The sequence below is a fragment of the Ranitomeya imitator genome, chromosome 9 (genome assembly GCF_032444005.1).
Source record: "Ranitomeya imitator isolate aRanImi1 chromosome 9, aRanImi1.pri, whole genome shotgun sequence".
NCBI classification, from domain to species: domain Eukaryota; kingdom Metazoa; phylum Chordata; class Amphibia; order Anura; family Dendrobatidae; genus Ranitomeya; species Ranitomeya imitator.
The window spans coordinates 42,730,229-42,758,186 of NC_091290.1; the positions used below are offsets into that span (position 1 = coordinate 42,730,229).

Below are 27,958 nucleotides of genomic sequence, written 5' to 3' on the forward strand. Positions count from 1 at the left end.
CAACTGACTTGAAGGAAAAATTAACAGCTACATTACCTTTTCAGTGGGCTGAGGAAAGTATTCTTTATTTAGGGATAAATCTGTCAGCTTCCAGTCTCCTGGTTCAATATAATGTACTCCCTTTTTCTTAGCAATTAAGAAAGAATTGGAGAAACTCTAAATTGATCCTTTCATGGGTTGCAAGGATTCAATCCTTTACAATTGTCTTTCTACCCAAAATAATCTACTTATTCAAGTGTCTGCCGGTGTTGAGTCATTTCTTTCCAGGGGCCAACGAGACATTCACTTGAAATTGAATATATCAGACCTACAGGACATAGACCAATCCTTTTAACTATGGAGGCAATGGTTGGGGTCTGTATACTGGAAGCAATAAACCAACTGAATATCCCCATCTGATCTGTCGATTAGGTCAGTCGAACCTCATATACCCTATCCAAGTATGTCAAGATGGGAGGCTGCAGGTATTAAATCATTGGGAGACCCTATAGATGACTGGCTTAATTCCATTTAATAATATCCCGACTTCTCATCAATCCCTGAGGGGTCCTTTTATCAATGCCTTCAAGTTAGGCATTTGCTTTACACTGGGCCTACTCCTTGGACTTTACCTTCGACTTCTTCCCTGAAAAGATCACTTCTCCTCTAGCAGGGAAAACTTGGGTTTATCTCCTTTTTATAAGATGCTCAATAATCCCCCCTTGGAGAACACTTCGATACATGATAAAGTGGGAAAAAATTGAAATGCTCTACATCCCTTCAGAAGTGGCATGATGCTATTAGTTTAGTACAAAAAATCTCTAGATGTATTAATCACGTACAGCAGATTAAAAAACTGCACCTCAGATGGTATCTCTATCCAGTGAGAATAGCTCACTTCTCCCCAAATTATTCCTCTTTGCTGGAGAGGTTGCAAGCAAAAAGGTTCCTTAAGCCATATGTGGTGGGACTCTCCGGTAATTTTCCCATTCTGGCTTCGGGTTTTTGATCTGTGCTCACACATTTTAGGCCAGCGAATACCTCCAGAACCCAGTCTGGCGGTTTTACATCTTGGTCTGGACAATTATCCGGTCAAGATTGGGACAGTTTTTTTTTTTTTTTCCCACATGTTCTGATATCCGCAAGATTGTGTGTTGCTGCAAATTTGAAGTCCCTGAACCCTCCCTGTATTCAAGAGCTTATTAACAAGGTAAATTCTCACTTTCAATACAAATACTTACTAGCTTATTCCCTCAAGCAGAAGGAAAAAGGAGTTCGCTCTTTGGCCCTCTGGCTGGATTCTTCATAAGCAGCCTCTATTGGCCATAACAGATAATGCCCTTCCTTACCGAGTCCAGACTTGTTTGATCCTCTCCCCTCTACCAGTCTGTTATTGTAAATTTGTTTACTGTAAACTATATCTATAACCCTGTATGTAACCTCTTCTCATGTACAGCGCCATGGAATTAATGGTGTTTTATTATTATTATTTTTTTTTTTATTACTACTAGGCCCTTTACTTTCTACTTCCTCAGTATTATTCGTTTTAGATCTGTCGCTTGTCTCACTCAACACCTTTCCCCCCCCCTTCTACCCTTGGTTGTGTTTGCATTTCCAGTTATAAGAAAATGAGAGTTTGGACTCAAGTTGTTGCAGGTCAAACGGTTTAGCTCACAGTTCTATGGTTTTAATTTGATATGTGCGGTTTATCCGCGATTATGCATTTATTGTACTCGGCTAGGTTTTGCTCTCAATAAAAGATTTTGGATTGAAAAAAAAAAAAAAAAATGAGAAAAATGCATTTTAATTTTTCTTCATTGTGACATTCCAGGAGCCAATTTTTTTTTTTCATTGACAGCTATATAAAATGGCTTGATTTTTTTTTCCAGAATCAATTGTATTTGTCAGTAGCATTTGGAGTACATTTAACTTCTGAAATAAAGGGTTTTGTTAGGTTTTAAATTTTTCCATTATTTACATTCTGCACAACTAGGGAGTCATAGTTCTCTATTCTGTGGGACAGTGCAATTATAGCAATAAGTAATTTAATGCCTCTAATTTGCATAAACTATTCTTCAGGCCATTCCAATAATACACTTTTTTCTTTTGCAATTTCACAGCACTTTTTCCCTGTTTTCCAGTACACTATATGGTAGAATGAAGGGTTGAAGGGTGTCATTCAAATGAACTAGTTCTGCAAAAACAAACCCTCATATGGTGATATTGACTTAACTTTTATTTTTATGGCTTTTGAAAGGGGAGGAAAATAAAGAAAATATCCATGGCATGAAGGGGTTAAATGTCATATTTGGTATCGCCACATCTCTAACTACATATACTACATATTTATCTCGCATAAATGCTGCGCAGGAGGGGAAAAAGGGTCATTAATGAAAGTTTATGGAGAAAAAAAAACGCATCCTGCAGGCAACTTTGCAGGATGCGTTTTTTCTCCAAAACGACACATTGCGACGGAGGCCAAACGACGCTAGTGTGACATCACCGCTCTGCTTTCCGGCCGCTGTGCTTACACAGGGCAGAGAAGCAGAGCGCCGAGGGACAGACAGCGGAAGGCAAGTATGTAGTGTTTGTTTGTTTTTTTACTTTTACGCTGGTAACCAGGGTAAACATCGGGTTACTAAGCGCGGCCCTGCGCTTAGTAACCCGATGTTTACCCTGGTTACCGGCATAGTTGGTCGCTGGAGAGCTGTCTGTGTGACAGCTCTCCAGCGACCAAACAGCGACGCTGCAGCGATCCGGATCGTTGTCGGTATTGCTTAGTGTGACGGTACCTTTACTCATTGGTCCTCCTCAGCCACCCACACATTAGACCTGGTCTTCACCCATTTCTGCTCCCTATCTAACTTTACCACCTCCCCTCTCCCTCTATCTGACCACCATCTACTCACTTCCTCAATGTCCTCCACACCTGTCACCCATGTCCAGCAACATGCGCACCCAAGCAGAAATCTCGCACATCTAGACCCTCGCACACTGACTACTCAGCCACTGTCCTCCATAGCTTCACTCCACCACACTCTGCTTTCTACAATGCCATTAAGTAACGATATTAACCTGCAGATTAACCCTATACCTGCAGGTTAAGTTTTTTTTTTTCTGGTGACCGGTTCCAAGAGCAAGACTTCAGAATCAAAAAAATAGCATACCTGGGTAATTATGAAAGCTTTCATACCAAAGGACTATAGAAAGCTCAGCCAAGTTACAAAATGAAGCAAATGGAAACTATACAGAACTGGATACAATTTTAATATTTACCCCCTTCACCCCTGGGCGATTTTCACTTTTTCCCCCCTCTTCCAAGAGCCATACTTTTTTATTTTTTCATCAATATGGCCTTGTTTTTTTTTTTTTTTTGAGGACAGAGTTGTACTTTTGAATTACAGCATTAATTTTTGCCATATAGCATACTGGAAAATGGGATAAAAAAAAAAATCCAAGCGTGCTGAAATTGCAAATAAGTGCAATTCCACAAGTTTTTTTTTTTTTAAATTTTATATACCATGTTCATTAAATACTAAAACTGACCTGCCATTATGATTCTCCGAGTACGAGAACGTAGATCAAACATGTATAGATTTTTTTTTTTTTTTTTTATGTGGTAAAGAAAAAAAAAAATGTCGCCATTTTCAGGGATTTGGGGCTAGTTGAGGGCTTACTTTTTGCATGCCGAGCTGACATTTTTATTCATACCATTTTGGGGGTAGATATGTGTAGATTTCCCATTGGTTAACTTTATTGCAATGTTGTGGTGGCAAAAAAAAAAAAAAAAAAAATTAGACACGCAGTTGTGCAATTTAGATTTTTTTTTCTTGCTACGCCATTTACCGATCTAATTTACTTTATATTTTGATAGTCGTTTAATTTTGAATAGTGCAGAAAGACTGATTTGAACTTGTTTTTGATAAAAAAAAAAATTATATTTAATATTTGCTTCAATAGTCCCCTTAGGATACTTGAAGCTGCAATCTGTGCTACACAGAGCAGGGATTCAGCAGCGACAAGACTGCCTTCATGAGAGATTTACAGTTACAGGGGGCTTCTGCAGACCTCCAGCTGTCATGACAACCCATAGGTGCAGCACAATTATGTGATGGGGACGCAGATTAGCATGTCTTGTGATGCACTTCTGGTCAGTGAGTAGTATATGCCGTGGTCAAGCGCCATTTAGCTTGTTAATTGCGGATCCACCTGGGGCTGTTAAGAGGCACATTATTATTATTGTAAATTTTTATTGCGCCATTTATTCCATGGCGCTTTACATGTGAAAAGGGGCAAATATAGACAAATACAACTTAACCTGAGCAAAAAACAAGGCACACAGGTACATAAGGAGTGAGGACCCTGCCCTCGAGGGCTCTCAGTCTTCAGAGGATGGGTGAGGATACACTAGGAGAGGGTAGAGCTGGTTGTGCGGCTGTTCAGTAGGTTGAGGATCACTGCAGGCTTGTCGGAAGGGGTGAGTCTTCAGGTTCTTTTTGATGGTTTCTGTGGTAGGAGAGAGTGATGTGTTGGAGTAGAGAGTTCCAGAGTATGGAGGAGGCACGGGAGAAGTCTTGGATGTGGTTGTGGAAAGAGATGAGTAGAGAAGGTCTTGAGGGGATCGGAAGCTGCGTGTTGGCAAGTAGCGGGAGACCATGTCACAGATGTATGGAGGAGACTGGTTGTGAATGGCTTTGTATGTCACTGTAAGGGTTTTGAACTGGAGTCTATGGGTGATAGGAAGCCAGTGAAGGGCTTGGCATAGGGGAGAGGCTAGGGAATAGCGGGGAGACTGGTAGATTAGTCAGGCAGCAGAATATAGGATGGATTGGAGTGGTGCCAGAGTGCTAGAGGAGGGGAGGCCAGAGTGTAGGAGGTTGCAGTAGTCAAGGCGGGAGATAAGGGCGTGCACTAGTGTTTTTGTGGTGTCGCGGTCAAGGAATGTGCGGATCCGGGAGATATTTTTGAGTTTGAGACGGCAGGAGGAGGCAAGAGCTTGGACATGTGGCTTGAAAGTGGGCAGAGTCAAGGATCACCCAGAGGCACCGAGCGTATGGGACTGGGGAAAGTGAGCAGCCATTGACATTGATGGATAGGTCTCATGGAGGGGTAGAGTGAGATGGGGGAAAGATGATGAATTCTGTTTTGTCCATGTTCAGTTTTAGAAAGCGAGCAGAAAAAAAGGCCGAGATAACAGACAGTGTGAGATTTTGGTAAATAAGAAGGTGCGGTCAGGTCCGGATAGGCAGATCTGCTTATCAGACATAGAGAGGATACTGCATACCGTGGGATTCTATGAGCTGTCCCAGGCCGAAGGTGTAGATGGAGAAGAGTAGGGGCTCTAGAACAGAGCCTTGAGGAACACCGATGGACGAGGGGCGGAGTGAGCAGGTGGTGTGGGGGAGGAAGACAATGAATGTTCGGTCTGTCAGATATGACGATATCCAGGATAGGGCCAAGGCTGTGATGACAAGAGGTGAGAGGATCTGTAGCAGAAGGAAGTGGTCCACAGTGTCAAAGGCAGAAGACAGATCCAGGAGGAGGACAGAGTAGTGTCGCTTGCTCTAGGCAGTTAGGTCATTGGTGACTTTCGTTAGGGCAGTTTCAGTTGAGTGATGGGTCGGAAGCCAGATTATAACTAGTCAAAGAGGGAGCAGGAGAGGTGGGAGGACAGTTCAAGATGGACATGTTCCAGTAGTTTTGAGGCATAAGGGAGAAGAGATATCGGGTGATAGCTAGACACAGGATGGGTCGAGGGAAGGCTTTTTGAGGATGGGTGTGATCTTAGCATATTTGAAGGATGAGGGGAAGACAGCTGTTGTGAGTGAGGTTGAAGAGGTGTGTTGGGGTTGGGATGAAGACCACAGCAAGGTTAGGGTATGAGGTGGGACGGGAGCGGGTCCAGCATGCAAGTGGTGAGGTGTGATCTAGACAGGAGGGTAGAGAGCTGATCTTCTGCAATGGTGGAGAAGCTGGCTTTGGAGGAACAGGGTTGAGCAGCCAAGAGGGACAATGGGCACTGTGGGCCAAAGCCTTCTATGATCGTATCAATCTGTTTAAAGAAAGAGGCAAAGTCTTCAGCAGAAATGAGAGGGGAGGGAGGGGGTGCAGGGGGACAGTAGAGATTTGAAAGTATTGAAAAACCGTTTAGGGTTGAGAGACGGGGAGGATATGAGATGAGAAGTGTTTTGTGGCGAGGACTTGAAGCTGGCGAGGGACTGCTTGTATGCAGTGAAGTGGTCAGCAGCACGGGATCTCTTCCATCTCCGCTCAGCGATCCTGGAAGCCCTTCTCAGTTCTTTCGTCAGGCTGGTCAGCCAGGGCTGCCTGTTGAGTGTACGAGTTTTGCTATGCATGAGCGGGGCGGCCAAATAAAGTGTAACTTATTGTGGTGTTATAAAAAGTGGCAGCAGCATCTGTGTCATGAAGGAAAGCCATGTCTAAGAGGAAGAAGGGACACAGATTGTAAATTGAGGTGTTTGAGATTTCTGCAAGGGCGAGAAAGTTTGTGGAGTGGGGGTTGCACACTAGGAGAGGGAAGAGAATGTCAGTAGGATGTGGTCAGACAGGAGGAGGGGTTAATTAGTAAGATTAGTAAGGGAGCAGAGGCGGGTGAAGACTAGGTCCAGAGTGTGGCGATCTTTGTGAGTGGCCTCAGAGGACCATTGAGTGAGGCCAAAGGAGGCAGTCAGTGATAAAAGTTTAGAGGCAGCTGAGGTGGAAGTGTCAATGGGGATATTGAAGTCACCCATGATGAAAGTGGGGATGTCAGCAGAGAGGAAATGAAGTGGCCAGGTGGTTAAGAGGTCGAGAAAGGTGAAGATGGTTAGTTCTGGGGGGCGGTAGATGACAGCCAGTGGAGGGGGAATAGATGCGGATGGAGTGCTCCCTACACGAGGGAAGGTAGAGGGTGGTAGCAGGATTGGAGTAAAGGAGCTGATCTGATTGGCTAATGTGCGGGGAAAGCTATGGGCTCAGCGGTAGAGCCTGCATCAAAGGTAGGGGACAAGACCGATGACGTACCTACAGGTCATCAGCGAAGGAGATACCAATGGAGTAACACTATGAATTAGGAAGGACATCAGAACGCAAGTGTATAGTAAGCTATACTATAGAGATTAGTGGCAAGCAAATTTCACATCTTTTAGATAAGTCACTAGTGAGCAACAGAACATGAAAGGGTACTGAGTAAATAAGGTAATGGGTCAGATTTTAGTAGTATGATAGACCATAATTGTAATTAATTTCCAGAAGACTATGGTTACCTCACATGACTACTGTACAATTATGGATGACTGTCTAAGACAATTCTATGTTACCGATTCTCTACCATAAATCTAGAACACTAACCACTTAAAACTGCTATATCACCATGGAACAACAACAGGCCTTTACCAATGGAACAAAGATGGCTGTAAATGAACTATAAGCAGGGAAGTTGTTTAGAGCCTTGCTTTTAACCTTCATGACCCCAGCTTTTTTCAGTTTTGAGTTTTCATTTTTAGCTCCCCTCCTTCACAGAGCCATAACTTTTTATTTTTCCGTCAATATGGCCATGTGAGGGCTTCTTTTTTGAGGGACAAGTTGTACTTTTGAACAACATCATTGGTTTTACCATGTCATGTACTAAAAAAACGGGAGAAAAAATTCCAAGTGTGATTAAATTGCAAAAAAAGTACAATCCCACACTTGTTTTTTGTTTGGCTTTTTTGCTAGGTTCACAAAATGCTAAAACTGACCTGCCATTTTGATTCTCCAGGTCATTACGAGTTCATAGACCCCAAACATGTCTAGGTTATTTTTTTATCAAAGTGGTGAAAAAAAAATATATAAATCAAAACTTTGCTAAAAAAAAAAAAAAAAAAAAAAGCACAATTTTCGATACCCGATCTGGGGTCAGGTGAGGGCTTATTTTTTGCATGCCGAGCTGGCGTTTTTATTGATACAATTTTGGTGCAGATACATTCTTTTGATCGCCCGTTATTGCATTTTAATGCAATGCTGCGGTGCCCAAAAAACGTAATTCTGGCGTTTCGAATTCTCGCTACGCCGTTTAGCGATCAGGTTAATGCTTTTTTTATTGACAGATCGGGTGATTCTGAACGCGGCGATACCAAATGTGTAGGTTTGATTTTTTTGTATGGGGCGAAAGGGGGGCGATTTAAACTTTTTTTGTATTTCTTTCATATTTTTAAACATTTTTTTTAACATGCTTCAATAGCCTCCATGTGAGGCTAGAAGCTGGCACCACTCGATCGGCTCTGCTACATAGCAGCAATCATCAGATCGCTGCTGTGCAGCAGAAATGCAAGCTTGCTATGAGCGCCGACCACAGGACCTCTATGGTTACCATCCTGATGCATCACCCACCCCCGATCATGTGACAGGGGTCGGGGATGCGCTAATTTCCAGCTGCGAAGCCGGAAGCGCCGGTTAAATGCCGCTGTCAGCATTTGACAGCGGCATTTAACAGGTTAATAGCAGCAGGTGAATCGCAATTTCACCTGCCGCTATTGCGCACGTCAGCTGTACAAAACAACTGACATGTCGCGACTTTGATGTGGGCTCAGCGCCGGAGCCCACATCAAAGCAGGGGACCCGACATGCGCCATACTAGTACAGCACATGTCGGGAAGGGGTTAAAGGGATAATGATTCACAGCTTGAAAATTGCCAATTTTTAGATTGACACATTTGATATTTTTATAAACAAAATATTGACAAAATTTACTATTAACAAAGTACAATGTGTCATGAAAAAAATCACTCCATGAAATGACCTCTGTTGAAGTGTTCTAGTTATTACCACAAAACACTAGTCAGATTTAAAAAATGTGGCCTAGTCACTAAGGGGTTAAAGGAATTGTAACAATATCTCCAGACTTACAAATTAGGTTTTGCAGAGCATTATGTTGAATTCTTGACCGCCCCACTCCATTCATTATCCTCAGAAATGACTGAGGAAGCACAGCATATTGGCCAATTCTACCAGCCTCGTTGACAATAAGGCAAACTGGGCAAGCACAGCTCCACTCTGTTAAAGAGAAACCTGTCACCCAATATCAAAGGTGAGCCAAGCCCACCGGCATCAGGGGCTTATCTACAGGATTCTGTAATGCTGTAGATAAGCGCCCCCCCCCCCCCCCGATGTATCCTGAAAGATGAAAAAAAGAGGTTACATTATACTCACCCAGGGGCGGTCCTGGTTCTGTTCTGGTCCGATGAAAGGCCCCGAACCGTGACGCCCATTTTCTTACGATGAAGTCCTCTTCTTGTCTTCAGGCTGCGGCGTACTTTGTTTGCCCTGTTGAGGGCAGAGCAAAGTACTGCAGTGTGCAGGCATCGGGAAAGGTCAGAGAGGCCCAGCGCACTGCAGTACTTCGCTCTGCCCTCAACAGAGCAGACAAAGTACGCCTGCACCAGAGCCTGAAGACAAGAAGAGGACATCGTAAGAAGATGGGAGGCCCCGGACGGCCATTGGACCAGAACAGAACCGGGACCGCACCTGGGTGAGTATAATCTAACCTCTTTCTCATCTTTCAGGATACATCGGGAGGTTATCTACAGCATTACAGAATGCTGTAGATCAGCCCGATTCCGATTTTGGGGGTGATCGGTTCCCTTTAAGGTAGTTTGGAGGTCTGATCTAAAGTCCCCCCCCCCCCCTAAAACTTATTTACTACCAATACATTACAACTAGAGGCAAAGTAAGGCACTCTTTATAAATACCCCATAGGATCATGATTGTAGTAATGAACAGTCAACACTTCACATCAATGTCTGACCTATAGGACTAGACAACCCCCTTCCTCACGATAACCGCTTGGGAAATATTATTAGTCATACTGCCCAAACCACAGGCAGAGTCTGTGTAACTGCACCCAGGTATATGTTTTAAACTGAACAATTTCAGAGAAAGCAAATTGAAACTCCATATGGGGAGACCCAACTAATCCAGTAGTCAGTGCTCCGTTGACAAGACAGGTCTCTACCTATGTACACATAAGGGGGAGACCTGTGAAACTGGAGCAGTAAGGGGAGAAGCTGGCAGGGGACCACATTGGACTAGCCAAGTCTCTCTACATTGTCCTGAGTCCGTTTTCTCTGAAATGGAGGACTTACCAGGCTGCAATCACACAGGCACACTGATTTACGCTACCTGTGGATTGTGCAGAATATACCAACAATGTAATCCAGATCCATCCAGCATTTATTGATTCACAATGTTGTCCAAAAAGGGGCATACAATTTACCCCAACACACCAATCAGTTTGGTTAAGAAACCAAACAAATTACCAACAAATTACTAAGATGTCCATGATATTACAATTCCTACAAGGCAATTCACAGTGCAAGCACTGTGCAGAAATACATCACAGAGCAATGCATTTTGAAACATGGTAACAATATAGAACCTGAAATTCAACAAGAACAAGTGATGCAATAGTTAAACATTTACCTACAAGTTTACCTATGTTAGACCAGCCAAACAGATGTTGGCTCAATGTGCATTTTAGTAAAGTACCTCCCCCCCGAAATACATTTCCAAAATAATCATTGCCTCAAGTGCCCATACACTCTGCATGAGATACTAACAGAAAGCAGTGTCAGAGGTTATCTAAGTAAAGGGACAAAATTACAAAAGCAGAGCCCAAGAACTGACCAATCTTGAATTCTGCCTTCAGTTGAGAGTAGAGGTCTGGTGGGTTCTGCAGCTATACATCTATTGTGTAAGGCCAAGCTTTATCTGATAAAAGTTGTTGTGTGTATAGACGAGACATCATGAATATACAAAATCAAAATTATATATACTTCGGGCAACATGCTTTAGTTTAAACAGATTTTAACATTGATTTTGCTCAAAGGTTATCCCTTCCTAGAAGCTGGCTAAGTCTAGAAATGTAGCCCGAGTGTACAGATGTGCAACATTACTAATGCGCTTTTTATAGTCACAAGAACCTGGTTATACATGTCACTATAAAACATTTGTGACCTCGTCTCCCGGTACTTTCCTGCACGCAAACTCCGATCCTCACAAGATCTCCTTCTCTACTCCCCTCTTATCTCCTCTTCCCACAATCGTATACAAGATTTCTCTCGCGCATCCCCCCTACTCTGGAACTCTCTACCACAACACATCAGACTCTCACCTACCATCAAAACCTTCAAAAATAACCTGAAGACCCGCCTCTTCCGACAAGCCTACAACCTGCAGTAACCACCGATCGACCAAACCGCTGCATGACCAGCTCTATCCTCACCTACTTTATCCTCACCCATCCCTTGTAGATTGTGAGCCCTCGCGGGCAGGGTCCTCTCCTCCTGTACCAGTTATGACTTGTATTGTTCAAGATTATTGTACCTGTTTTTATTATGTATACCCCTCACATGTAAAGCGCCATGGAATAAATGGCGCTATATTAATAAATAATTTGAAAGTTCCCTTTGACGGGATAAAAAAAAAAAAAATTAACCTGAAAATGCAAAAGGAGTATATTAAAGCACACTCCTATACAAGGTTTTAAAATTGTAATGGAGAACAAAATTGCTTCAGAATTTTAAACTGCTCTTAAGTAGTTATTCCGCCATCAGTTTATATGAAAGGAAACTTTTAGGCAGAACATCCTGCCATCAGAAGTGTTTTGTGAATATAGATTACTGGTGTACCTAAAATATTACCTATTGGCCCAGTTAACACATCTCAAATAATCACATCAATTTCAGTTATTAAATGACCTGTTGTAATAAATCAATTTGTAACAGTCTTAAGAACATAGCCTTTATTAGTGTTTCAATTGTAGGAAATGGATCACATTGGGTTTAACTTGAGGGTACAGTGTGCAGCATTCATAGCATTAAATGGCTATTAAATTCAATACTCTAGCTGAAAACAAACTCATCCATTCAACAAGGTCCAGAAAGCTCATTAATAAAGTGCTCTAATGTAACCCCAGCATCACACTGCAACCACAAAGATACACAATGCTGGGTGTACCACTTCTGCAGTCCATTTCATGGTGCAAGCTTTGCATTTATTATATGCAACAATCACAGCCATTTGGTCCCCTTTTTAATTACCGTAATTGAAAGGTGATTTATATAAATTTGTGGTAGTTTTATGCTGGTGTTGACGATTAAAGTAACAAGACTGAACATAACGAGTTCCCAAGTGCGTTTGCATGTTTGATGAATAAGGTACTAATTGCCACTGCGTTATTTTGGGGCATTATGGCACGTTATTAAGTGTTGAGATTTTTTATATAAAATAGGAGAAATATTGTTTATCCAAGCAATCAAATGAAAGTTTAGATTAACGGTTATGGATTTTCTAGAGCATTCTGACGTTTTTACGCAGGTACAGCCTCGCTCCTGGTTGTACAAGAACATCCTTGATGTAAGCGGCATAGCTCATTTCTTCAGAAACTGGTTCAGTCTCTTCCAGGGGGGCAGCATCTCTAGCCTGGGTGACGCCTTTCATGTTTTCCAGTTATTGCTGATAGCAGAATTCGATATATTTTTTTTAGGTTATAGTTGTTGTGCTTTTATGCTATTATAAAGCTTTAATGTTTTGAGTTTTAATCATTTTATACCTCATTCAGCAAATATACCCTCACATTTGTAACTAGAAAGCCAGCTTACTAATGAACACACACACACACACTACTGGACATCTTAATTAACCACAGGAGACAGTTGGGACTCATAAGTACTCAACAAATACAAAGTAGATATGGAAAACATACATCCGATGTGCTTATCTGGCACACTAAGAATATAGGGTTAGCAAAAATTGCAAGTTACAGTAAAAGGAGATATTCAAATAAATAGAATTTACAAATAACTTCTCAAATACAAAACGGTTATGCAGGCAAAAAAAAACCTTCACATTCTAGTTGCAAGATTTAGCATAGATATCGCTTTGGCAAAAGTTCTTGACTTCGCTAAAAATTATCACAAAAACGTACAAAGTTCAGCAGCTTAAATAACCCCCTAGCGAGCAATGGACTGCATCTTTACAAGGTCAAATGTGTGATGACTGACAAGAACAAAGACGTCCATTCACTGACTAGACAGTATTAACGGGACTTTGCATTGCAGAATATCATGGGCACAAGTAGGCATAGATCTTTTTGCTTGCATGTCAACGCCCCAATCAAGCACACTAGATGCCAATCTTTATTTGGGGCTGAAAACTAGGACACAGACGGGAACGACAGGAACATAGGAGTCCATCCACTGACTGCACAGCAGAGTGGCAGTGAGCGATACAGATGCATATCTTTTAAGGGCCTAGAAGCTTGGATACGATGACGTCATCACCACGAACCTAGGAGTCCTTCCCCTAGCTGGATAGCAGAATGGCACACGGAGGGAACTCATCTGGCTCCTAAGGCACATGGTGTGAGCGCTGCAGATGCTCATCTTTATTAGGGGGCCCGGAAGCTAGGATACAATGACGGCATCACCACGAACCTAGGCGTCCTTCCACTAGCTGGACAGAAAAATGGCACATGGAGGCAACACATCTGGCTCTTATGGTACAAGGGGTTACAGTGCTACAGATGCTCATCTTTATTAGGGGCCTGGAAGCTAGGATACGATGACAGGATCATCATGAACAAAGGACTCCTTCCGCTGACTGGTCAGTAGTAATGAAACTTTAGGATGCAGAGAACCACTGGAACACGTGGGGACCGCCTCTGGCTCACAAGACAAAGAAAGACCCAAGGCTCCTAAGGTACACTGGGATGCGGTGAATCACGGGATAAGGTAACCATCTAAGGATCCACTGCAGTTCTTGGCAGGATCGTGTAGTACTTGACATGCGGGTGTGTTCTGTAAAGAATCTAAACATATCCATTTATAATCCCTCCCCCCCCCAACTCCAGTTGTCCCTACACCGCTGCCTACTAACCATAAGGAATACAGGAGTGTCATTTAAAACTTCATATCCCCCTCCCCTTAATTTGGGATTGGCCATAACTAAAGTGGTTGTTTCCAAAATAAGAAGTTCATTGTTGGTCACCCCCAAAATCGATGGTGAGGTAAGCTCACCGTCATCAGGTGCTTATCTACAGCATTCTGTAATGCTGTGGATAAGCCGCCGATGTTACCTGAAAAAGGAGAAAAAGACGTTCGATTATACTCACCCAGGGGCGGTTCGGTCAAATGGGTCTCAGGTCCGCTCCGGCGCCTCATCTTCATTCCATGACGTCCTCTTCTGGTCTTCACACCGCGGCTCCGACACAGGCGTACTTTGTCTGCCCTGTTGAGGGCAGACGAAAGTACTGCAGTGCGCAGGCGCCGGAAAGGTCAGAGACGCCCGGTGCCTGCGCACTGCAGTACTTTGCTCTGCCCTTAACAGGGCAAAGTACGTCTGCGCCGGAGCGAAGACCAGAAGAGGACGTCATGGAATGAAGATGGGAGGTGCTGGACCTGACCTGAGACACCCATTTAACCAGACCGCCCCTGGGTGAGTATAATTTAACGTCTTTTTCTCCTCTTTCAGGTTACATCGGGGGGCTTATCTACAGCATTACAGAATGCTGTAGATAAGCCCCTGATGACAGTGAGCTTACCTCACCATCGATTTTGGGGGTGACAGGTTCCCTTTAAGAGGCTCAGCAGATTTTGGACTGGAATGGAGCTGGGGTATGAACACACAGCCTCCACTATTCATTGATTAGGCGCTGTACATGGGAATTCCTGTCAGTCCCATAGACAATGAATAGAGCAAAGCCAGAGTACCTGCACATCCCCTCCTATCTAGACAAAGCTCTTTAGAGTCAAGTTCTCTTAATGGCATGAGAACTTCATACTTTGGCAACAGAACCCACGAAGCAACCCCTAGACAAAAAAAAAAAAGTAATATACCAGTATTAGATGCCTGTAATAAGCCTCCTTTAGCAAGCAACTTGGAACATTTATATTTATTAGAGCAGCTGTTGGGACCTTTAATTTTTCATCTTAAGACTTCATATAGTTGATTGATTATACCTGGAAAATAAAATTGAGAAAACTCAAAGTCCCCCCCCCCCTTCCCAAATAAGCGCTCACCTAATGACATAGCTGGTACAACACACTGCCCCCTAGTGGTAACGTCACATTCATCAAGCACAGCCACACCCTACCCAGACGTCACTCTCCAGGGAAAAACCGAGCGGACACTTTACACCTGGTGTTTTCAGCCTCGGCTTCTAGGCAGGGCTCCTCAGGACGGAATTACTCGCTTACATACACACTTCTGAGGGTTATCTTCTCTTGACAGAGCCTAAAGGTCAGAAAAGTACCACACATGTAGGACACCTAAGCCTATACATAAATACGAGCTCACCACCCCTCCCCCATTACATGGGGCTTCTGTCACGGTCAGGGGTTTACTGGTCATTAACGTCGCCTTCATGATAGTTACTCTGGTGGAAACGTAAACTAGGGTTCATGTCAGAATTTCCTATCCCCACAGATATACTTACTCACCACAGCAGCGTACATACACACCTCAGCTTCCACTTGGCCCCTTCTGCTATCACAGCACGTCTGCTCCTCTTCCTGTCAGCTTGCGTTGTGCTTCGCTGGCTCGCTGTGTTTCCTTATATAGACTCTCAAGGACTAACAGAGCACTGTCGCAGAGATCCTTCCGCCAAGCTATTGGGGAAAAAAGTCCCGGACTGCGTCATCTGTTTACTCGGTGAATTTCACTCTCTTTGCTCTGAAACCGCACGAGCCGCAATTAAATTTGCATTAAATCGCACTACATAAGTCGCACTCCCGTCCTCACGGGATTTATTCCATATACTGAGTGTGTGAAAGGTCTTCTGGAAAATTCCTTCCACGCATGCGCACTTCCTGCTTAGCGACGCCTAGTTAGGATTCCTGCAGATTTCCATCTATAAGGTAACATTTTACTTCAAAATAAAGCCTGATAAGTAAGTACATAGGAGATTGTAGTGAAAAGGTTTGTTTCTATTTTAAGAATGGAGAGTAAATGTCCCGTGTTTGATTTTACCTTGCGGAAGGATACAGTACATAACTCACAGCGTATGGATCTGATTTTGATCTGTTTTCTAAATAATTAGGCGACAAGCGGATGGATATTGTCTGCTGCTGTATATAGATCTGGCTAAAACCGGCTGAGACTGGTTTTTGTTGCCTCATGAAAAGAAGTGCCGAGAATATTCTAGTAGTAGTGTGCTGTGCCGAGAATATTCTAGACTAGTAGTGCGGCACTGACTGACTGAGCGATAACATAATAAAGATATAAAACGTCCCTATAATTCATGGCCACTGGCCAGAATGTACAGAGCTGGTAGCTGTAATTAAATCCTGATGTAACCTAAGAAGGAATACTAAGGCTATGTGCACACTTTGCGGATTCCACTGTGGATTTTTCCGCAGCAGAATTCCAAAATCCGCAGTGAAAACCCTTTGCGGTTTTTACTGCGGTTTTTTATGCGGATTTTCATTAGCAGTTTCCTATTGGAGCAGGTGACAATCCGCAGAAAAGAAGTGAGATGCTGCGGAATGTAATCCGCAGCGTATCCGTGCGTTTTTTTCCCGCAGCATGTGCACAGCGTTTTTTGTTTCCCATAGGTTTACATTGTACTGTAAACTCAGGGAAAACTGCTGCGGATCCGCAGCAAAATCCGCAAAGTGTGAACATAGCCTTAGGGTATGTGCACATGTAGAAAGCTCCTCTGCGGATTTTTCCGTAGCGGATCTGATAAATCCGCAGTGCAAAACCGCTGCGGTTTTTCCTGCGGATTTATTGCGGATTCCGCTGCGGTTGTACATCTGCAGTTTTCTATTGGACCAGATGTAAAAACGCTGCGGATTCCCGCGCAAAGAATTGACATGCTGCGGAAAATAAAACGCTGCGTTTCCGCACGTTTTTTTTCCGCAGCATGTGCACTGCGGATTTCGTTTCCCATAGGTTTACATGGTACTTGAAACTCATTCTATGGCGTGTACTACGGAGGACATAGAATGAACTTCAATCCAATATTGCGGCCAGCGTGCAGCCAGCGGGTAAGGAAAGGGTGAATCAAACACCCGAAAACTCCGCCCAGATGACCGAAAACCGGTCCCGCCAAATTCAGGTGACAGGTTCCCTTTAAAACACTGATGAAAAAGCAAAAAGGAGGATGGCGATCATAAGAAGAGAGGAGTCGCCAGATGAAGACCAGTGGCATCCATCGGACCAGACCGCTCCGTAGGTGAAATATAAGCTATTTTTTGTGTTATGCAGAGCGCATTGAGGACTTATATGCGGCATTGTAGAATACTATATGTGAGGGCGTATAAGTGCTGGCCCTAATTTATATGGGACAAACCTGGTGACAGGTTCCCTTTAGTTTATAGTGATTATGCAATTTAAAAGATACAAAAGTAGTTCAAACATAGCAGAAGACGGAGATCAAAATGGTCACAAAGAGGTTAAAGCCAGCACATACTGACTAATCCTTGCAGGGCGGTAACATCCATCTTTGAAGAAGGCGTTTTGTGAGATCATCAACTTGTTTTTTTTACTGCAGCAAGAAGGGGGAAGGGAGAGACTGGTTAGAAATGCAGGCAGAATGGAATTTTCCAGTGCCTCATCTATTGAAAACAACATGAGGAGGCGAAGCTGAGCACGTAGGAGAACTACTTCTGAAACTCTAACACCACAAATTTGACTTTTTACTATAAATTCCATAGCAAAACCTTCACAAACATTGACTTTAGAACCAAAATTATTGAAAAATATCCAAATTCTCAAGGTTACAAGTCCATCTCCAGAGATCTTGATGATTCTTTGTCCACGGTGTGCAACATAATCACGAAATTTACAACCCATGGCACTCTAGCTAATCTGCCTGGATATGGACGAAATAGAAAAATTGATGAAAGGTTGCATCGCTGGATAGTCCGGATGCTGGATAAGTAACCCTTAATTAAGTTCCAAAGAAATTTAAGCTGTCCTTCAGGCTCAGGATGCATCAGTGTCAGTGAGAACTATCTGTCGATATTTGAATTAAATGAAAGGCGTAACTGGAGACCCAGAATCCGTCTGGGAAAACATCTTGTGTACAGATGAGACAAAGATAAGAGTTTTTTTGTGTTGTTCCAATACGCACAAAGGAAATAAATATGCTTATAACAAAACGTGTGTAATTGCAATAATTTTTGGGGGGAAATGGTTCATTTTCTGGAACAATTTAGGGGGTACCAATACTTTAAACCATGACTGAATGTGTAAGTTTGTTTAACGGTTATGTGGTTTTATACGTTTTTGACTAAGGGAAACATTATACATGTTTATGAATGTTTTGATATGGAGCTTATAGTAAAAAGTCAAATTTGTGGTGTACAGAGTTACAGAAGTATTTCTTATTGTACTTGCTCAGCTTCGCCTCCCATTCTTTACCAGTCTCTCCCTTCCTCCTGCTCCCTGCAGTAAAAAAACAAGTTGATCACACAAAACGCCTTCCTCAAAGTCAGATGTTACCGCCCTAGAAGGATTACTCACTATGTCTGGCTTTAACATCTTTGTGACCAGTTTTATCTCAGTGTTCTGCTACTTTTGAACTACTAGTTACTTTTGTATCTTTTCAATTGCACGATCACTATAAATTAAAGGGAACCTGTCATCAGGTTTTTCCCAAATAAAGTAGGGCCAACACCTATACGCCCTCACATACAGCATCCTAGAATGCTGTATAAGTCCTCAATGTATTGCATAACACAAAAAATAGCTTTTATTATCATAGAATGGTAGAGTTGGAAGGGACCTCCTGGGTCATCTGGTCCAACCCCCTGCTCAAAGCAGGATTCACTAAATCATCCCAGACAGATGTCTGTCCAGCTTTACAGCCTCTGTTTAAATACTTCCATCGAAGGAAAACTCACCACATCTTGTGGCAGCCTGTTCCACTCATTGATCACCCTCACTGTCAAAAAGTTTTTTCTAATATCTAATCTGTGTCTCCTCCCATTCAGTTTCATCCCATCGCTTCTAGTCTTTCCTTGTGCAAATGAGAATAAAGATGATCCTTCTACAATGTGACAGCCCTTGAGATATTTGTAGACAGCTATTAAAAGTCTCCTCTCAATCTTCTTTTTTGCAAGCTAAACATTCCCAAATCCTGTAAACGTTCCTCATAGGACATGGTTTGCAGACCGGTCACCATTCTGGTCTCTCTTCCCACTTGCTCCAGTTTGATGATGTCTTTTTTTTAAATGTGGTGCCCAAAACTGGACACAGTATTCTAGATGAGGTCTGACTAAAGAGGAGTAGAGGGCAATAATGGCCTCACTTGATCTAGACTGTATTCTAGTATGCTTCTGTTAATACATCCCAGAATCGCATTTGCCTTTTTTGCTGTTGCATCACACTGTTGACTCATGTTCACTCTGTGATCCATATCTGTGATTATACTCCCCTATGGCATGGTTCGGTTCAATAGGCATCACTGGTCTTAATCTGGTGCCTCCTCTCTTCTTGTGATCACCGTCCTCCTTGGTGTTTTGTGTGGATGACACGTCCAACGTCATCCAAACAAGTGTTAACCCTACTTTGTATGGGTAAAAATGATGACAGGTCCCCTTTAATATAATTTTTGAACTATGTTATCACTGTAATGTAAAAATGCCATATTGTGAGTTTAGTTTCAGTAGGTTACATGGCTTCCAGACACACACTGAAGTTTTCATACCCAAAAATAACACCTGCATCAAATTAGATCTGATCGTTAGTCTGCATCTAAAAGGGAGTGATCACACCTTGGAGAGCTGTTGCACCAAGTGGACTGACATGAATCATGTCAGTTGAAACAAAGGAGAGGGTTATCAAACTCTTAAAAGAGGGTCAATCATCATGCAATGTTGCAAAAGACGTTGGTTGTTCACAGTCAGCTTTGTCTAAAATCTGGACCAAATACAAACAAAATGAGAAGGTTGTTAATGGCAAACATACTTGTAGACCAAGGAAGACATGAAAGCGTCAAAACGGGAAACTTGGCAATATGTCTCCAAAACAGGAAATGCACAACAAAACAAATGAGGAACAAATGGGTGGAAACTGGAGTCAACGTCTGTGACCGAACTGTAAGAAACCGCCTAAAGGAAATGGGATTTCCATACAGAAAGGCTAAACGAAAGCCATCATTGACACCTAAACAGAAAAAAATAAGGTTACAATGGACTAAGGAAAAGCAATCGTGGACTGTGGATGACTGGATGAAAGTCATACTCAGTGATGAATCGCAAATCTGCATTGGGCAAGGTGATGATGCTGGAACTTTTGTTTGGTGTCATTCCAATGAGATTTATAAAGATTAGGGTTGAGCGACCTTCACTTTTATAGGATCGGGTCGGGTTTCACGAAACCCGACTTTTGGAAAAGTCGGGTCGAGTGAAATCGGCCGATCCTATAAAAAAGTCGGGGTCGGGGTCGGCCGAAACTCGAAACCCAATGCAGTGCATTGGGTTTCCATGGTTCCCAGGGTCTGAAGGAGCGGAAACTCTCCTTCAGGCCCTGGGATCCATATTTAAGTGTAAAATATAGAATTAAAATAAAAAATATCCTTATACTTACCCTCTGACGCGCCCTGGTACTAACCGGGAACCTTCCTTCCTTAGAATCAGCCTTCCAGGACCTTCGGTGACGTCGCAGGTGACGTCGCGGCTATTAGATATATACTAACCCTCGGAAGCGCCCTGCTTCCTTCCGACAGCCTTCCTTCCTAAGAATCAGCCCTTCCAGGACCTTCGGTGACGTCGCGGGTGACGTCGCGGCTTGTGATTGGCCGCGCGAGCGGTCACATGGGCGGCCGCGCGGCCAATCACAAGCCGCGACGTCACCGCGACGTCACGGCAAGGTCCTAGAAGCGCGGATTCGAAGGAGGAAGGCTGCCGGTTAGTACCAGGGCGCGTCAGAGGGTAAGTATTGCAATATTTTTTATTTTAATTCTATATTTTACACTTTAATCTGAATTCCGATACCAATTCCCGATATCTTAAACATATCGGGAATCGGGATCGGAATTCCGATTCCAGATTCAAAAGATCGCCGACTTCATGGCCGACCCCCCACTGGGGTCGGGTCGGGTTTCATGAAACCCGACCTTGCCAAAAGTCGGCGACTTTTGAACAATTTCGACCCGTTTCGCTCAACCCTAATAAAGATGACTGCCTGAAGAGAACAATCAAATTTCCACTCATTGATGATATGGGGCTGCATGTCAGGTAAAGGCACTGGGGAGATGGCTGTCATTACATCTTCAATAAATGCACAAGTTTATGCTGATATTTTGGACACTTTTCTTATCCCATCAATTGAAAGGATGTTTGGGGATGATGAAATCATTTTTCAAGATGATAATGCATCCTGCCATAGAGCAAAAACTGTGAAAACATTCCTTGTAAAAAGTCACATAAGGTCAATGTCATGGCCTGCAAATAGTCCGGATCTCAATCCAATTGAAAATCTTTGGTGGAAGTTGAAGAAAATGGTCCATGACAAGGCTCCAACCTGCAAAGCTGATCTGGCAACAGCAATCAGAGAAAGATGGAGCCAGATAGATGAAGAGTACTATTTGACACTCATTAAGTCCATGCCTTAAAGACTGCAAGCTGTTATAAAAGCCAGAGGTGGTGCAACAAAATACTAGTGATGTGTTGGAGTGTTTTTTTGTTTGTTTGTTTTTCGTGATTCCATAATTCTTTCCTCAGAATTAAGCGACTCCATAATTTTTCCCCTATGCTTGGTTAAAAAAATTAACCACTACTGACTACCACATTTTTTGTTCTTGATTTCTTTTAGTGTTTCTTAAAGCCAGAAATTTGCCATTTGAAATGACTTTAGCTTTGTGCCATGTCTGTGATCTGCTTTTTTTCTACAAAATTAACCAACTGAATGAACATCCTCCAAGGCCGGTGATTCTATAATTTTTGCCAGGGGTTGTACAACAAACAGCCTTATGGCAGATACTCTGTGCAACTTGATACCAATGTGTGAGTAGTTTATGGCTTTTAACTGCAGAAGACCAATCCCCTAAAGCCACTCGTTCCCCCTCCCCTTAATAATTCAAGGAATGTCTTTGGTGAAACCAAAACGTAAATTCTAAGTAAAGGGGAGATGTCAGCCCCTAAGTGATGTCACCACAAGGGGAGTGCCTGGGTTTTGGGCTAAGAATATCTTAGTGAGACAGCATGCTAGCAGTGTCTTTGTGTCCGGGGTGTAGCTGCTATATAGATGGGACATGCATTTAGATGTGTGGATCCTACAAAGCCCACAGGCCAGCCATGATGATATGAAATGATCTGAATGCTATGTAAGTGTAAACACTGCCTACCTTTTTTTGGAGTAAAATATATAATTTACTAGCTTGTGTCTTCATGCTCTAAACGAACTGTCACGTCCTCTGAGGTGAATTACGCTACTGATTTGGGTTGGCTCCGGACCCATTCATCCTTAGGAAATCAGAGCTGGTGGCAGCAAACTTTGTTCTGTGCGATTGGGAATCTCTGTAGCGACCGGCAGCATTGATAATTATTGTTCCCGCCTGAGTGGGAGTAGTTATATCGCCCTTGCTGCAGCGTGCCAATAGCCAGTACATAGCAGACAGTCTTGCTGGTGACTAATTACCCTAGGTACAGTATCTGATCTAACCTGAGGGTAAAGGGGGTGCCAGAGATATGCAAGTTCCAAACTGGAACTGGGAAGTGGGATATAGATAAATTCCCTTCAGAAGGAATCAGGGGCAACCAAACAACCCCAGTTCGTGACAAATTGAGGTGAGTAGTGGGGACGATAAAGGTATCCTCCCCGGGATCCTTGACATATTGGTGGCAGCACGGCAGGTTCCATGACATATTGGTGGCAGAGCGGTGGTATAATAGAGCATTAGTGATTGGGTTTGAGCAATCATTCCTCTCACTAAAAACTTGCACAGTTCTTGCGGGGATGCAAAAATGTTTTGGAGAACAAGCTCAGTGTTTACTAGTCCTGAGACAATAGTGTGTACTTGCGATTACCCCCTCCCTTTCTCTTTGTTTTTCCATCCTATCTTTTATTTGGCAATGTTGGCCTCAAAAGGAGAAGGCTAGTATAAGCAGCATGACAAGGACACTCTTATTGCCCTTTGTGGGGTAATGCAGATTGATGCCACGGGCAAAAACAAAAGCCAACTTCTCAGCTCTGGTGCAACGGCAGATCGCTCAGAGCCCAGCGGATGCAGAAGCCGGCCCAGGCGAAAATGGTGCTGCAGCAGAGGTCCAAATACTGAATGCCGGCCCTGCTAGCAACCAGAGCGGATTGGACCCCCACCTGCAGGCGGCCTTGGAAAAACTCTCAACCGACGACCGTGATGGACGGCTGCAGCTGATCCAGCAATACCATGAGAAAGCAGAAAAGCGAGCTGGGCGGGAGGCCCAAGCCCAGAGGGACAATGAACTGCAGCTGGCCCAACTCAGAGCCGTACCATGTACCGCGCGGAGCAGTGAGTCAAGCAACGCTCAGTTACCCAAACCCCGGCCAGAGCACTTTGCTGTGATGGAAAAGGACGGGTTCTTGGACACTTTTGTGCGGGCATTTGAGAAAGCCTGCAGATAGTACCGGCTGCCTGGGGACCATTGGGCTCGATATTTGACCGCAGGGCTAAGAGGCAAAGCTCTTTAGGCGTTTGCTTCTCTCCCAACAGACCAAGATGAAGATTGAGGCCATAAAGCAGGCCCTGATAACAAAGTACCAACTGACTCCTGGGGTTTACTGCAGAAAGTTCCGGAACCTCCAACGTGGCCCACACAACAGTTACAGCAATGTGGCGCATGGACTGGGGACCCACTTAGACCAGTGGACCCAAGGACTGTCAGTGACCACCTTTGCACAGCTGATGACCAGATGAGCGAGTGTACTCATTGCCTGGGTTTTCCTGAGCACGCTCGGGTGACCTCCGAGTATTTGTTAGTGTTCGGAGATTTAGTTTTCATCACCTCAGCTGAATGATTTATAGCTCCTAGCCAGCCTGAGTACATGTGGGGGTTGCCTGGTTGCTAGGGAATTCCCACATGTAATCAAACTGTTTAACAGTTGCAAATCATCTAGCTGCTGCGAGGAAAACTAAATCTCCGAGCAGTCATAAATACTCAGAGACCACCCGAGCAACAAGTACACTCGCTCATCACTAGCTATCATAAAATGCAATATAACATAAATATAAATGCTCTTCCATCCTACTGTTTTCAGCTGTGTTGCCTGACTAATCTACTATATATTTGTCAGGGTCACTTCCGTCTGTCTTTCTTTCTTTCTGTCACGGATATTCATTGGTCGTGGCCTCTGTCTGTCAAGGAAATCCAAGTCGTTGATTGGTCTCGCCAACTGCCTGTCATGGCTGCAGGTGAAGTATTCTTTAATAGGAGTCATTCTCATCCCTTTCTATTCTGTCTGCTTCAAACACCATGATGACTATTCACATCATAGCTAATTTCTGCAGATTTCTGCAGCACATCCTGACACAGAAACCTTAAAAGTAACTGTTATTATAGTGCCACCTGAATTTTTTATCTGCCCATGCTCTGCTCCTGAATAAATGATTGCCCCTCACTGTGCTCTCTACACAAAATAGGACCCCCACACTGTCCCTCTTATGGTATAGGACATTAACACTGTCTGCCTTTATAGACTAAAACCACCATACCAACTCTCTTATGAAACATAACTGGCACACCGTCTGCTCTTATGAACTATAAATGCCACATGAACCCCCTTATGAGCTAACACCATCACACTGTACCCCCTTACGAACAATAACCTTCACTCTATCCATCCATCTCATTCTGATTCCAGCAGCTGCTTTATGCTTGTAAGCAGCACATGGCAGGGATGTCATACGCTGCATTCAAGCCGAAGGGCAGCTGCCGGAATACTCACTGCTCTACATGCAGAGACTGTATGCGTGGAGAGCAGTGAGTATTCATTGCTCTTTAATAGCGTGCACAGTGTCAGCCGGAGCCTTCCTGCAGCTGCCGGCGGCCACGTGTGCCGCTAATTAAGAGAAATTAATATTCACCACATTCCACTCCCATGGGCGTGGATTGCAGTGAATATTCATTCCCTTTAGTAGCGGCACACCTAACCCCTGGCAGATGCAGGAAGGCTCCCGGCTGACACTGTGCATGCTATTAAAGAGGAATGAATACTGCGCATGCTAGAAAAATGCCTATAATATCTCATTTTCTCAATTTCTGTGCTCTAAAATTGATTAGTGACCTTCATAGGGATGTAATAAAAGAGAGTACACATAACCAGGTGCAAAATAATCCATTTACTTACCATAAAAATTATAACTTTTAAAGTACACACATTTCACAACTCCCAAATAGCCCCCAGTTTGCAACGAATAACTATTATTAACAAGTTAATATAGGGGAAAAAGCTTAATTTTAAGGTACCTAAAATGGTATTAGACGCATATTTATTCAGAATTAGATGTTAATGGTTCACCAGAAAAAACACATTTGCAGAGCAAAGAGCAAGAATTGCACGTCATTTTTGCATGTGACAGGCAGACTGCATTATGACATTTGTGACATTCATAATTAGAAAGCCTTCTGTGTCCGCTTTCCATGGTGCAGGTAGTGCATCTCCTTCTTTTGGGAGGTGGTAGAGGTGGTGGATTTTCACTATCATCTTCTGGACGGAATCTTTTGAGCCGATCTTGAAGGCTAGAGGGGATACCGATAGTTTTCATACTTCTCCTGCGTAGCTCTCCAAGCACTAGTTCGTGGGCCAATTTTTTCAGATAGGCTCTTCTACGGAGTGGTTCAAGCTGGTTTTCAAGGTAAATCACTTGTGAATTTATACCACCCAAATTCAACATAGTGAAAAATATGACCATTGGCCAGCGCTTTGTGTTTCTGCTGACGCTGAAAGTTGAGCACATCTGATCAGCTGTATCAACAACGCCTTTGGTTGCATTATAAAATGTAATTATTTCCTGAGTTTTTTGTGCTTCAGACCCAGGATCGATGGCATCATCATCATGAAGCGTTGAGACAAGAATTACATTTTTCTTTTCGCGCGGTACATAGGAAACCAAAACCTTTCCATTATTGAATGCAAACATACTGCTGTACTGTTTTCTCCCTTTCACATTTACAAACTGTGTCGGCAATTCTTTTTTATTTTTTCTTACAGTGCCTACATATGAAAGATGCTGCATTTTCAGATAATCAATCAGATCACAAGTTGAAAACCAATTGTCAGCTGTTATGCTGCGTCCCGATCCAAATAAGGGCTCAGCCATTCTTTTCACAATATCACTGGGTTTGTTGCTGACACGGTAAGGACCTTCTGGCTGTGTTCCTGCATAAATTTCAAGGTTGTATGTGTAGGTCTTCGCGACATCAACAAGGGCATACATTTTTATTCCGTATTTGCTAGGCTTTGATGGAATGTATTGACGAAATGCGCATCTGCCACGAAAACCAGGGAGCATTTCGTCAATAGTGACGTTCTCCCCGGGGCAATAGCTTTTCTTACAGTTCTCAACAAATTTTTGGAATAAATCGCGAATAGGAGCAAGCCGGTCATAAGTTTTACGTTGGGTTCGCGTAGTTCTGTCGTCAAACCGAAGGCAACGAATTAGAATCTTGAATCTTTTTAAACACATAACAAGACCAAATTTTTCTATTCCATCACCATCTATACCCCAAAGTTCCTCCAAACTTTGGCGATTTGCCTTATAAGCTCCTGCAAGGTACAACAATCCAAAAAAAGCCCTCAGTTCTATTTCATCTGTGGGTTTGATGATTCTGTTGCAGATGAACTTGTCCTTTATAATGTCTATATATTGATTTGTGTATGTGACAATAGATTCCAGAATGTCATCCGTAAATAAACTATTCCAGCATTCAGCTGCAGTTTTAGCATTCCTTGCTGTTCCTTTAACGGCAGGAACGTGAGTGAGAATGTTTTGAGGTTTAGTTTGCATGGGTGGCTTATTGCTCCATTTGGTTTTTTTATCTCTTCCCATATAATATGTTTCTATATCTTCTTCATCTTCATCACTCTCACCATCTTGCTCTGTTTCAGAATCAATTTCACATGCTTCCACCTCATCATGAGAATCAATCTCACTTTCTTCTCCTAAATCTTCATGCAGTTTGGGGTCTGCATCATCATCATCGTCATCATCATCATCAAACAGCATCTTCACTTGATCAACGTGAAGGGGTTTTGACAGATCATACATTTCCTTCTCCATTTCAGAAGATAATCTAAAGCAAGAGAGAGAATATGTGTTAGGGAACAATGTGCCTGAGAAGCACACTTTCATTCGGAAGAAAACTGTACTTATTTCTATGAACTATCCACAAATGTTGCACTATTCATTCATAAAACAAGCTAAATAAACAATTGTGATGACTAAAAACACATCATACCAACCTCATATAGTGTGATGTGTTCGGAACAATGTGTCTGAGAAGCCAGCACAGTTCTATCTGCTCTCCTGAGTCTCTGCAGCACAACTGTGATATCAGGTTTCACAAAGCATCAAGAGTCCGAAGGTGTTGGGGGATGGGTGTTGGGGGATGGGTGATTTCCTGACAATCATGTGAGGAGGGGGAAATGAAACTAAGAGAGCTGCGCCTGTCAGATCCCTTGTTCCTGACGGAGGGTCAATATGTGAATAAGGCCGGGATCACACATGCGAGACTCGGACGTATTTCTTGCATGCGTGATCCCGGCCTTACAGCCATTAAAAATTTATTTTTTTATGCCTGATCAGGTATAGACAAAAAAAAAAAAGCAACGAGAAAATGCAACTCTGAAAAAGGACTGTAAAATATTAGAAACACAATGGCTTCATGGATTGTATCTAGTATTACAGTTTAGCACCGTTAAGTGACCGGTTTGGGACTATTTTTTTTTTTTTTTTTTAAATAAAGTAGTCATGTTTTCCTTATCCTGTACAACCCTTTATCTAATTGATTATACA

General features: G+C 43.0%; 1 protein-coding gene and 2 long non-coding RNA genes across 5 annotated transcripts; 1 reads left to right on the plus strand and 2 right to left on the minus strand.

Annotated features, from left to right (window-relative positions):
• Positions 1-11,743: 11,743 nt before the first annotated feature.
• Positions 11,744-18,894, minus strand: LOC138649256 (uncharacterized). 2 transcript variants are annotated; one of them, XR_011315278.1, is made up of 3 exons: positions 18,864-18,894; positions 15,477-15,623; positions 11,744-15,249 (listed from the first exon to the last, which is right to left on the minus strand). It is a non-coding gene; the product is annotated as an uncharacterized lncRNA (long non-coding RNA). The 2 variants fall into 2 exon arrangements; XR_011315277.1 differs by lacking the exon at positions 18,864-18,894 and having other exon boundaries at positions 15,477-15,760.
• Positions 15,786-27,925, plus strand: LOC138649261 (uncharacterized). Of its 2 annotated transcripts, none has more exons than XR_011315282.1 (3): positions 15,786-15,872; positions 26,155-26,299; positions 27,052-27,925. It is a non-coding gene; the product is annotated as an uncharacterized lncRNA (long non-coding RNA). The 2 variants fall into 2 exon arrangements; XR_011315281.1 differs by lacking the exon at positions 15,786-15,872 and adding an exon at positions 17,109-17,187.
• Positions 25,065-27,468, minus strand: LOC138649253 (piggyBac transposable element-derived protein 4-like). Its single transcript, XM_069739485.1, has 2 exons — positions 27,406-27,468; positions 25,065-27,236 (listed from the first exon to the last, which is right to left on the minus strand). The coding sequence occupies exons 1-2, from the start codon at positions 27,408-27,410 to the stop codon at positions 25,433-25,435; spliced, it is 1,809 nt and encodes a 602-aa protein (XP_069595586.1). The 5' UTR covers positions 27,411-27,468; the 3' UTR covers positions 25,065-25,432.
• Positions 27,926-27,958: the final 33 nt, after the last annotated feature.